The sequence below is a fragment of the Trichomycterus rosablanca genome, chromosome 5, assembly GCF_030014385.1.
Source record: "Trichomycterus rosablanca isolate fTriRos1 chromosome 5, fTriRos1.hap1, whole genome shotgun sequence".
NCBI lineage: Eukaryota > Metazoa > Chordata > Actinopteri > Siluriformes > Trichomycteridae > Trichomycterus > Trichomycterus rosablanca.
In genome coordinates, this window is record NC_085992.1 from 18,029,901 (window position 1) to 18,043,055 (window position 13,155).

Consider the following 13,155-nt stretch of genomic DNA (forward strand, 5'->3'; position numbering starts at 1 on the left):
GAGTGTGAGAGCTGTACTACTAAATTGAACACACCTGCTCCCTATGCACACCTGAGACCTAGTAACACTAACAAATCACATGACATTTTGGAGGGAAAATGACAAGCAGTGCTCAATTTGGACATTTAGGGGTGTAGTCTCTTAGGGGTGTACTCACTTTTGTTGCCGGTGGTTTAGACATTAATGGCTGTATATTGAGTTATTTTGAGGGAAGAATAAATTTACACTGTTATATAAGCTGCACACAGACTACTTTTCATTGTGTCAAAGTGTCATTTTGTCAGTGTTGTCCCATGAAAAGATATACTTAAATATCTGCAGAAATGTGAGGGGTGTACTCACTTCTGTGATACACTGTATATATACACAGTGGGGGAAATAAGTATTTGATCCCCTGCTGAAGTTTACCCCCTTACAAAGACTTGAACAGTCTATCATTTTTATGGAAGGTTTATTTTAACAGAGAGAGACAGAATATCAACAAAAAATCCAGGAAAAAAAACATTAAATAAAAGTTATAAATTAATTTGTATTTAATTAAGGGAAATAAGTATTTGATCCCCTACCAACCAGCAAGAATTCTGACCCCCACAGACCGGTTATGTGCCCATGAGGCATAAAAGACTCCCGTCACAGAATCAGTTTCTTCCGTTCAAATCTCTCGACCACCATGGGCAAGACCAAAGAGCTATCTGTTCAAGTCTTTGTAAGGGGGTAAACTTACAAAATCAGCAGGGGATCAAATACTTATTTTCCCCACTGTATATATATATATATTTGTATATATAATTGATTTAATACACCGGTTAACAATAGATGTGGCTAATATAGCTGAATTCAATTATATGAACAGATGTCCACATATTTTTGACCATATTTAATCTTTTTCTTTGTTTAGTTTTATTCACAAGCTGAAGTGAAAGAAAAAAATGGTTTTAATAAAAAGGATACTGATGTTTGCACTATCTGTATTTCAACAGTGAATGCATGTTCAAGATTCAGAATCTGTCTGAAATAAGCTCCTATATCTCTCGAGATAATCAGTCGGATTTTATTGGCGAGCTGCACATAGACTTTAGCATGTGTTATAAGCTCGATTTCCTAAGGGAGAAGCTTTGGACTCTCCAGGAGTGGGATTTTAATCCCGCTCATCTCTTCTATTGTTGCTCGGGTTTATTTTACAGGTAGTGCTTCAGCTCTGTTTGCACTGAAATCCCACTGTAATGATCAGAAATGTCCAGTAGTTGTGCTGTTGCACCTCTCATGCCTCAAAAGTCCCTTTAGACCGCGATTTCCCTTTTCAAGCAATCCTTGTCAATGAGGAGCACTCTCTGTTCTGCACTTTCCAATAAGCTTAGCGCTAATCCGCTACCCAACTAGCCTAGAACCTTTCACAGTCAGTCAGCATGAGCTGTTCCAGGGCCACAAGACACCACAGGGCTGATGAAAGAGGCTCAGCAGAAGGGCTATGTGAAACAGGACTAAAAAGTGCTTACATTTACATATGAGAGAGAAAGATTATTATTATTTTTTTTTTATTTATGTGAGCTACAGTGCTAGCGTGAATCAGAGCATCACAGCTCATCAGACAATGTCCAGTCATCCACAGGAGCTCTTTCTATCAAGAGCAGCTGTCCAAACATGTCTTGTCTATGCGGACCTACCCTCGCTGTAAAAGCACAGCCCTGTTTCTCATCAATATGTGAATTACTGAATAAATAAATGGAAGTGGGGAAATGAAGGGAAAGTGCAGGAATGTAGCAGAAGAGCAAGGGGCGGCGGTGGACGGAGGAAGAAAAACAGGAGCTAGATACGTGGCCCCTTTCCTGAGTCTCTACTTTTCCATGTAACGAGAGCTTTGAGGAATCATTGTGCTTTCTTAGAAGTTAGCAAACAAATCAGGTTCGCCTGTCACTTGTGTGTGGTCTGTATGACAACGGCGGGCTAACCGCTCACGCTAATCAGGGTTTAGTCACGGTTACTGGAGCTTCATTGCTAGGCAGCTAATAGGAGCGTATCATGATGGACAGTGATGGAAATGGTTCAGCTTATTCTCATGATCACTTACTCCTAAAAGTCCTACACTTTTTTTGGTTTGTTTTACATAATAGAGCAAAAAAACAAGTATTTTATCACTTCGTTGTTTGATATATTTATAAATACGTTGATCAAATATGACTTACAATTGTTACTGAAAACAATGCAAGCAATTAAGGGTTAAGGGCCTTGTTTAAGGGGCCTTAGTATGGTACTGTCACTGCTTAAACCAGAGGTTTTAACAGCCTTGCTCAGGGGCCTTAGTATAGTACTGTCACTGCTTAAACCAGAGGTCTTAAGAGCCTTGCTCAGGGCCCTTAGTATGGTACAGTCTCCACTTAAACCAGAGGTCTTAAGAGCCTTGCTCAGGGTTCTTAGTATGGTACCATCCCCGCTTAAACCAGGGATTTTAAGAGCCTTGCTCAGGGGTCTTAGTATGGTACCGTCACCGCTTAAACCAAGGGTTTTAAGAACCTTGCTCAGGGGCCTTAGTATGGTATCGTCACCGCTTAAACCAGGTGTTTTAAGAGCCTTGCTCAGGAGCCTTAGCATGGTACCGTCACCGCTTAAACCAAGGGTTTTAAGAGCCTTGCTCAGGGGCCTTAGCATGGTACCATCACCGCTTAAACCAGGTGTTTTAAGAGCCTTGCTCAGGGGTCTTAGTATGGTACCATCACCGCTTAAACCAAGGGTTTTAAGAGCCTTGCTCAGGGGCCTTAGTATGGTACCGTCACCGCTTAAACCAGGGGTTTTAATAACCTTGCTCAGGGGCCTTAGTATAATATCGTCACCGCTTAAACAAAGGGTTTTAAGAGCCTTGCTCGGGGGCCTTAGCATGGTACCATCACCGCTTAAACCAAGGGTTTTAAGAGCCTTGCTCAGGGGCCTTAGTATGGTACCATCACCGCTTAAACCAGGGGTTTTAAAAGCCTTGCTCAGGGGCCTTAGTATAGTATCGTCACCGCTTAAACCAAGGGTTTTAAGAGCCTTGCTCAGGGGCCTTAGTATGGTACTGTCACCACTTAAAACCAGGTGTTTTCAACCTGTGGGGCCTCTCCAAGGGGCCAAGTACCTGTCCAGGGGGGGCATGACACTACAAGATGTTTTAACTTCTAAAATTTAAGCAATGTCTTACTGACCACGCACACACGTCACATGTTATCCAGCTCAGTCTGAAAAAATAGACCAAACTTAAAACTTAAAAATAGGGCTAACAGTAAAGATAAATCGGTGACAAAAACAATGACTGCATTGTTTTAAACAAGAACTCCACTAGCAAGGCCATCCATTCTGATAGCACAGATGCCGATAAGCAATCTACATCAATAGTTTTGCCTGTCCGTCAAAGCAAAGTATCCTGAATTGGCAAACCTAGCAAGTGATGAACTTTTGCCTCTACTTTGCCTCTGTAAAGTAACATTTTCTGCTCTCATCTACATCAAAAGCAAGTACTGCTTACGATTTATGACTACCTGTAACTGATATTAAACCACAGATTTCTTTGATGTGCTCGCAGAAACAGACTTAGACTTTGCATTGAATAAGGTAGAAGCTATTTAAATCAGCAAAATTGCATCGTATGTATGATGTGCACAACCTTAATTATATTATTTCAGCTTGTCAAGATCTTTTGCAATGGTTTCTGGGCGAGGGTTGATTTTGGGGGTGGGGGGAGGCAAACCCCTGGCTTAAACTACAACTGCCTATATATTTTAAATATATTTGAACATAACAATCAAGAATCTATGAAGGCCACCAAACAATAAGAAGAAAAAAAGAAAAACCAGTCATGCTGGAACAAATGTGAAACCATATTAATGTTTGCCCATCAGTAAATAGTAAACACTGACCCAAACACCAACATAGTATGGCCAAGATTAAGTGTTTCAGCACCCACTATGGCTAAACAATTTATAAAATAAAATCAATTATTTTACAATGTATAATATGCTTTCAATTTTGTTGCAACAGTATGGGGAAGGCCCTATTCTGTTACCACATAAAGACATGGTTTTACTAGTTTGGTGGAACTTAAGTGGCCTACACATAATACTGAACTAAACTTCACTAAACACCTTGGGCATGAATTCAAATGTCCAAGGAGGTCCAGGTCTTCTCACCCAACCAAGGTTCCTGGACTTACAAAAGCTCCTTTGACTAAATAGACACAAACGCCGGGGCGCCCAGGTGGCGCAGCGGGATATTCCGTTAACACACTAGAGCCGAGATTCTGAACACCCCGAATCTCGGCTCTGCTACCGGCCGGCTGGGCGCCATCTAGTGGGCACAATTGGCAGTGCCTGCAGCAGACACAAACTGGCCTTCATGTCTACTGGGTGGGAAAATGATCCAGACCAAGTGACTGGGGTCTCCAAACGCTGTGCAAGGACCCTGGTTAGCAGACAGAGGCGCCTGTGCAGAAGCATGGGCGTAAAAGAAGGGGTCCGATAGGACTGCGCACGGGTCGGAGGGCATGTGAGCAGCAATATACCCTCCTCAAACGCAATCAGGGATCCACAGCAGCGGAAGACAAATTGACTATGCTAAAAAAAAGGGAGAAAAAAGAACGAAGGCTTTTATAGCTACATGGTTTTAAAATGAAATTTCCAACAAACCCACGCTCTATCCGCTTACAAAACATTAAAGCCCTCATTTTTCAAAATTATTCCAGCGGTGTAGCGTAGATTTCGAGATTCGCTCCACCAGCGCAGCATTATCAACACTAATTGCTGGAAATTTTTTGAGATCTCTGCTCCCGCTCTTGCCGCCTCTCAGGGATTCACAGTATTTAGACTGTGGAACGTTCTTTCTGGCTACGGCCACTACGGATTAAAGCAGATTCATAAGTCATGTGGAGCAGATGGTGGAGACAGGGCCAGCAGCTGGAGCAGCAAGGCTTCTGACGCTGCTTTTTTCGCAGCCCAAAGACTCTGGTCTCTGGCCAAGTTCATTAAGGCTCCGGCTTCAGCTGTCTGGTGGCCTACTGAGCTGAAAAACGACCTGAGTTTACTGGTCATAAACATTAAGCTCGCTCTGCGTAGAGCCTGGGATACATAAAGTCAAACCTGAGGCTCACAGGTTCACATTCTTCTTTCTATTATAGTGTATTTGTGCATTTTATAGGAGGGCGCAATCAGTAAAATATACACTGTATGGCGAAAAGTATGTGGACACCTTGCAATTAGGTTCTGCTGTCTGTTTGTATCAGTTAAACAGACAAAATATGACTGTACTTAAAAGCAGGCATCAGAAGGCAGAATTTGACTAAGTTGAATGAGTTTGGTGAAAGGAAACACCAGTGACGTGCACAAAGCCCTGCCCTCTACTCAGTTGAACACCTTTGGGATGAATTGGAACTTGATTGCAAGTTAGGCCTTCTTGACCAACATCAGTACCTGGCCTAGTGAAGATTCTTTTGATTGAAGGGCTACTAATTCCCACTGCGACACCTCAAATCTCGTGTCAGCCATTACAAATAAAACAATAAAAAAAAAATTGATTGTTTCATTGAATTTACGGGTGTTATTTTATGACTGCCTTGAAATGTGGCACTTTTCTTTTTAAATCTGCGAAATCTGTGATTTTTGAAAAACAAGGTCTGTGAATTTAGTAGGGCCCTAACTATTAATATATGCACAGACAAGTCACCAGCTGTAAACAATCAATCACCAACGATGAATTAGGAAAACACAAAGTTTAGACATGATAGAATGTGTTATACCACCAAATTAATGATCTACGTTCATCTATGCAGATTTTGATAGTTTTGGCTATGGAATTATGTGCTTTAATCATTTATTCTACTTATTCCACAGCAGCCAACTGACTCAAAGCCAGGAGTCAAATGCAAAACACTCCCAAACTTCAGGCATCTACTGGTCAAACAAACGCCCCTTCAAATACTTAATGATCTGGTACAACCAAACCTAATATTTGTTTCCCTTTGGATATCAGTAGCTCCTTGAAAGATACAATAAATAATGTAAAACTTTGCAAACAACGGCTGAGTCTGATCAATTAAAACACAAAAAAACAATTCAAAGAAAAAAAAAAAAATCAGAATGATGAACCCTGAGAAAAACAAAGATGTTGGGGTTAGAAGTTGCATTTGTTTATAGTGTGGTGTGATTAACACTAGATTAATATCAACTGAACCAAATTTCTCAAGCAAATATCTTAGCTTCTACAATAAATCACATGCATAGACGAAATATTTCGTTTTGAGACATTAAAACAGCCTATAGCATGTTAAAACAACAAATCTAAAACATTCAAACCAGAAATAAATCAGCAAATTTAAATCAACACCAAAACACAATTTCAAATCACATGATAGCTCAGCAGATGAGTGGTCAGATGCGCTGGTGTGGGTTATGCTAATTGCAGCCTCTAGTGTTCAAACTTTGCAGTATGAAATTACAAGTGTCAGTCATATTTGTCCAACCATTTCGAAGCAGAGCATCAGTTCTGCCTAACACCATGCTGTTGGTGAAACTTTAACTGAAACACATTTTGTATGAATATATACACCAACCAGGCATAACATTATGACCACTGACAGTTGAAGTGAATAACACTGATTATCTTTTCATCACGGCCTGTTAGTTTACATCACCTGTTAGTGGGGGGGATATATTAGGCAGCAAGTGAACATTTTATCCTCAAAGTTGATGTTTAGAAGCAGGAAAAATGGGCAAGCGTAAGGATTTGAGCAAGGGCCAAACTGTGATGGCTAGATGACTGGGTCAGAGCATCTCCAAAACTGCAGGTCTTGTGGGGTGTTCCCGGTCTGCAGTGGTCAGTATCTATCAAAAGTGGTCCAAGGAAGGAACAGTGGTAAACCGGCGACAGGGTCATGCACATGGGGAGCGAAGGCTGGCCCGTGTGGTCCAATTCAACAGACGAGCTACTGTAGCTCAAACTGCTGAATAAGTTAATGCTGGTTCTGATAGAAAGGTGTCAGAATACACAGTGCATCACTGTTTGTTGCGTATGGGGCTGCATAGCCACAGACCAGTCAGGGTGCCCATGCTGACCCCTGTCCACCGCCGAAAACGACAACAATGGGCACGTGAGCATCAGAACTGGACCACGGAGCAATGGAAGAAGGTGGCCTGGTCTGATGAACCATGTTTTCTTTTACATCATGTGGTCAGGGCTGTTTTGGCAGCTACAGGGGGACCAACACAATGTTAGGAAGGTGGTCATAATGTTATACCTAATCTTTGTAGGTAGGTAGGTAGGTAGGTAGGTAGATAGGTAGATATATAGATAGATAGATAGATAGATAGATAGATAGATAGATAGATAGATAGATAGATAGATAGATAGATAGATAGATAGATAGATAGATAGGACTGCTGATAATGAGTCTTTTTCGTCAAGCACCCATGACTGGCCTGCTCTTTTTGACTAAACCAGCACAATTTTTCTCCTGTCAAATAAGGTCAGGTCACGTGTCCACATACTTCTGAGCAAATATAGTATAAATATAGTTATTGGTTTTTTTTCACAATAAATCCTAAAGCAGTGCTGGTATGAAGTGCATGAACATTTTTAAGTAGAGTGATTGAAAGCCAGAACACACATTATAAACTATATAGATTGACAAGTTTGCAAAACAGGGTGAAAATTAAAGGTGATTTACATCTTTGGTTTGCTCCAATCCCATCATTATGTCATAAACTGAAAATTAGAGGCTTTGTAGGAATATTTGTACAATATTTGACTTTTTGTCATAACCCAGGGGTGACAGTTGGAACAGAAATCAAAATAACTCTAAAGTACTCACCACAGAGCGCAGTTTATTCTCCTTCAACAGGTCTAGAGAGTTCAAGTAGCAAGATTTAAGGGCTCCTTTTTGGGGAGTGTCCACATTACCCCTGGCAATAGGACCAACAGTGTGGATTACATCTGCAACACAAAACACAAAGTTCAGGTGAATTTCTTTCATTAAGATCACAAATCATTCTGGAAAAAAGCAGAAAATAGAAAAGTTACACGTATTCATTTCAGATTCATTCATTCATCCTCAGTTAATTTATTCATCTTTTATCTTTATTAGAGTCGACAGGTCTTGAGCCCTTCCAGGACTTTCAGGAAGCCCTTAGAAAGTGGGTGCAATGGGAGTAAAGCATTTCTGGACCCATCACAATCGTGATCAAGATTAATTCATCAAGAGTAACCATGTTACCCTGATGAGGAAAGCAATGAGTTCATAAAAACTGTTTGTTTATTTGTTCATTAGGATTTTAACGTCATGTTTTAAACCTTTCGGTTACATCCATGACAGAAACGGTAGTCACTTGTTACACAGGATTCATCATTTCACAAGGTTATATCAGTGCACCTCACTTGCATGTCTTTGGACTGTGGGAGGAAACCGGAGCACCCATGCAGACACGGGGAGAACATGCAAACTCCACACAGAAAAGACCCGAACCGCCCCACCTGGGGACCGAACCTAGGACCTGTGAGGCGACAGTGCTACCCACTTAGCCACCGTGCCGTCCTCTTAGAAACTGTGTGACTGTGATGACATAACATAGACTTACACTTGTAGTCATTGAAACTTAAAAGCACTTTAGAGTAGACAATCCACCCTCTGCATGTACGTATTTAGGATGCAGGAAGCTTAAAGTATCCAAACCCACACAGACACAGATCGATCACACATGCTAAACCTCAGATAGACAAAACAAGGGGTGGCAGGAATTGGTCCCCCTGCAGATTCAACATGCTTGCCCTTCTGTAATGATCATAGTTTCATCATAGAGATAGAGTTGATACTCTGTTATAAAGTGGACCACCATATTGCCCGGCATCACTACTTAGTAGTAGCAAATCTACCTACTGCAATATTTCAATAGAAAGAAAACCAAAGTACCTGAAGAAAAACAGACAAAACTCAGAGATGAGGGTTCAACCTGGGTTGCTGAGGCTTGCAGCACCACAGCACCACAAACCCATTTATTCCACCCACCAATAAAATATAGAGAAATTGCAACCTAGATAAATCCTGTTCCACACTAAAGAGCACGAGGGGAACTGCATTAGCCTGTGCACCAACCCGTCCTCAGTTTTAGGAAATCTTAGCATCCTCTGCAACGTCGTTAGTCTTCACAATAGGACAACAGGGGCCATTCAAAAGAGTCCAATCGTGCTCAAATCTGTGCTATTTGTTTAGTTAATAAAAGGCTGGTGCAGATAGAAAATCAATTACACGACTTTAATGGATCTGTTTGTATACCACATGCACATCTGATTTTATCATCTCACTTTCTTTCTGCATGGTGATGTTCTCACCTGTCAATCATCGCCAACTCTGCATAGGCAGGCAGAATGAGAAATGTAAGCTTAATACAATTATAGAAATGATGACAGAGGAATGAGTTAAACATCACTCTGATGGTGAAATAATACAGGCTTTTCAGCTCAGGGTGGTTTACAGTAAGTGGAAATGTGAGGTAATTAGACCATTTGCCAGAGGCATTCACGTCTAGGGCTTGTAAACCTCGCTAAGTTGACATCTGGCTATTGGTGCAAACCTTGGACACATTTGCTCAGAGTAGATTTCCACACAAGACCTGAGCAGGCTGTGATTGACTATGATTACTTTAATAAATACACAATATGACAAACATATGTGGAAACCTGACCATAAACTTCAAAAAGCGTAGGCATTAATATGGAAACATCATCCACAGCTACTACTCCAATAAGACGTTTTACAAGGCCTGGCTTGCAATTGGCATTCTAATTGGTTCCCCACACCAAACTTATCCAATTTGCTAGTAATGCGAAAACAGGTTGGGTTGAGAGAGTGGGGGGTGTTAAAATGACCCTTCCAGTGGTCCTTCATGTCCTCTGATATCAGTCACTTGGTCACCCAATAACCTTTCGGCTGATCGTGACAAAGTCACTCAGGTCTTTATGCTGATCAGATCTGCTGCATTCAACATACACCAACCAGGCATAACATTATGACCACTGACAAGTGAAGTGAATAACACTTATTATTTTTTCATCACGGCACCTGTTAGTGGGTGGGATATATTAGGCAGCAAGTGAACATTTTATCCTCAAAGTTGATGTGTTAGAAGCAGAAAAAATGTGCAAGCTTAAGGATTTGAGCGAGTTCGACAAAAGCCAAATTGTGATGGCTAGACGACTGGGTCAGATCATCTCCAAAACTGCAGCTCTTGTGGGGTGTTCCCGGTCTGCAGTGGTCAGTATCTATAAAAGTGGTCCAAGGGAGGAACAGTGGTAAACCAGCGACAGGGTCATGGGTCTACTGTAGCTCAATTAGCTGAAGAAGTTAATGCTGGTTCCCATAGAAAGGAGTCAGAATACACAGTGCATCACAGTTTGTGGCGTATGGGGCTGCATAGCCGCAGACCAGTCAGGGTGCCCATGCTGACCCCTGCACACTGCCGAAAGCGCCAACAATGGGCACGTGAGCATCGGTACTGGACCAGCAATGGAAGAATCACGTTTTCTGTTACATCACATAGATGGCCGGGTGCATGTGCGTCGCTTACCTGGGGAACACATGGCACCAAGAAGCACTGTGGGAAGAAGGCAAGCCGGTAGAGCTAGTGTGAACCTTGGATTATGCCATCCTACCACCTACCTAAGCATTGTTGCAGACCTTGTACACCCTTTCATAGAAACGGTATTCCCTGATGACTGTGGCCTCTTTCAGCAGGATAATGCTCCCTGCCACAAAGCAAAAATGGTTCAGGAATAGTTTGAGGAGCACAACAACAAGTTTGAGGTGTTGACTTGGCCTCCAAATTCCCCAGATCTCAATCCAATCGAGCATCTGTGGGATGTGCTGGACAAACAAGTCCAATTCATGGAGGCCCCACCTCGCAACTTACAGGAGTTAAAGGATCTGCTGCTAACGTCTTGGTGCCAGATACCACAGCACACCTTCAGGAGTCTAGTGGAGTCCATGCCTTGATGGGTCAGGGCTGTTTTAGCAGCAAAAGGGGGACCAACACAATATTAGGAAGGTGATCATAATGTTATGCCTGATCGGTGTATGAACTACATGTGAAGTGATAGCTGAGTGGTTAAGGTACTTCAGGTGCTGGTCATAAAATTAGAATATCATGAAAAAGTTGATTTATTTCAGTAATTCCATTCAAAAGGTGAAACTTGTATATTATATTCATTCATTACACACAGACTGATATATTTCAAATGTTTATTTCTTTTAATGTTGATGTCTATAACTGACAACTAATGAAAACCCCAAATTCAGTATCTCAGAAAATTAGAATATTACTTAAGACCGACACAAAAAAAGGATTTTTAGAAATGTTGGCCAACTGAAAAGTATGAACATGAAAAGTATGAGCATGTACAGCACTCAATACTTAGTTGGGGCTCCTTTTGCCTGGATTACTGCAGCAATGCGGCATGGCATGGAGTCCATCAGTCTGTGGCACTGCTCAGGTGTTATAAGAGCCCAGGTTGCTCTGATAGTGGCCTTCAGCTCTTCTGAATTGTTGGGTCTGGCGTATCGCATCTTCCTCTTCACAATACCCCATAGATTTTCTATGAGGTTAAGGTCAGGCGAGTTTGCTGGCCAATTAAGAACAGGGATACCATGGTCCTTAAACCAGGTACTGGTAGCTTTGGCACTGTGTGCAGGTGCCAAGTCCTGTTGGAAAATGAAATCTGCATCTCCATAAAGTTGGTCAGCAGCAGGAAGCATGAAGTGCTCTAAAACTTCCTGGTAGACGGCTGCGTTGACCTTGGACCTCAGAAAACACAGTGGACCAACACCAGCAGATGACATGGCACTCCAAACCATCACTGACTGTGGAAACTTTACACTGGACCTCAAGCAACGTGGATCCTGTGCCTCTCCTTTCTTCCTCCAGACTCTGGGACCTTGATTTCCAAAGGTAATGCAAAATTTACTTTCATCAGAGAACATAACTTTGGACCACTCAGCAGTCCTTTTTGTCTTTAGCCCAGGCGAGACGCTTCTGACGCTGTCTCTTGTTCAAGAGTGGCTTGACACAAGGAATGCGACAGCTGAAACCCATGTCTTGCATACGTCTGTGCGTGGTGGTTCTTGAAGCACTGACTCCAGCTGCAGTCCACTCTTTGTGAATCTCCCCCACATTTTCGAATGGGTTTTGTTTCACAATCCTCTCCAGGGTGCGGTTATCCCTATTGCTTGTACACTTTTTTCTACCACATCTTTTCCTTCCCTTCGCCTCTCTATTAATGTGCTTGGACACAGAGCTCTGTGAACAGCCAGCCTCTTTAGCAATGACCTTTTGTGTCTTGCCCTCCTTGTGCAAGGTGTCGTCTTTTGGACAACTGTCAAGTCAGCAGTCTTCCCCATGATTGTGTAGCCTACAGAACTAGACTGAGAGACCATTTAAAGGCCTTTGCAGGTGTTTTGAGTTAATTAGCTGATTAGAGTGTGGCACCAGGTGTCTTCAATATTGTACCTTGTTACAATATTCTAATTTTCTGAGATACTGAATTTGGAGGTTTTCATTAGTTGTCAGTTATAATCATCAACATTAAAAGAAATAAACATTTGAAATATATCAGTCTGTGTGTAATGAATGAATATAATATACAAGTTTCACTTTTTGAATGGAGTTACTGAAATAAATCAACTTTTTCATGATATTCTAATTTTATGACCAGCACCAGTAGACTAGTAATCAGATGGTTGCTGATTCAAGCCCCACCAAGGCCCTTAACCCTCAATTGCTCAAAATCATGTTTAATCATAACTAAGTCGCTTTGGATAAAAGCATCTGCTCAGTGCCGAAAATGTAAATCTGACTACCATCAGCCCAAAATGTATTCCTGACTGTGACATAAACAGTTGTTATGAACTAGGCATTGACTATGCCGTGACCATGCTTCCAGTGTTCTCTGACATCCACCCTACACCCTTTGCAATAATTTAATTGTTCATTGTTGGCGCCCAGGTGGCACAGCGGGATTTTCCACTAGCACACCAGTGCTGAGATTCTTAACTCCCGAATTTAAACCTCAGCTCTGCTACCGGCTGGCTGGGCGCCCTCTAGCGGGCATAATTGCCAGTGCCTGGAGCAGACAAAATTGGCCATTTATAGT

At 41.9% G+C, this 13,155-nt stretch overlaps 1 protein-coding gene across 4 annotated transcripts in view; it reads right to left on the reverse strand.

Moving 5' to 3' along the window:
• The window catches only part of macrod2 (mono-ADP ribosylhydrolase 2), a 1,284,034-nt gene that overhangs the window by 379,686 nt on the left and 891,193 nt on the right, over positions 1 to 13,155 (reverse strand). For all 4 annotated transcript variants that reach the window (XM_062994956.1, XM_062994957.1, XM_062994958.1 and 1 more), the window contains exon 6: positions 7,829 to 7,950. In XM_062994956.1, coding sequence (XP_062851026.1) covers positions 7,829 to 7,950 — 122 coding nt within the window. The remainder of the gene's footprint in view (positions 1 to 7,828; positions 7,951 to 13,155) is intronic.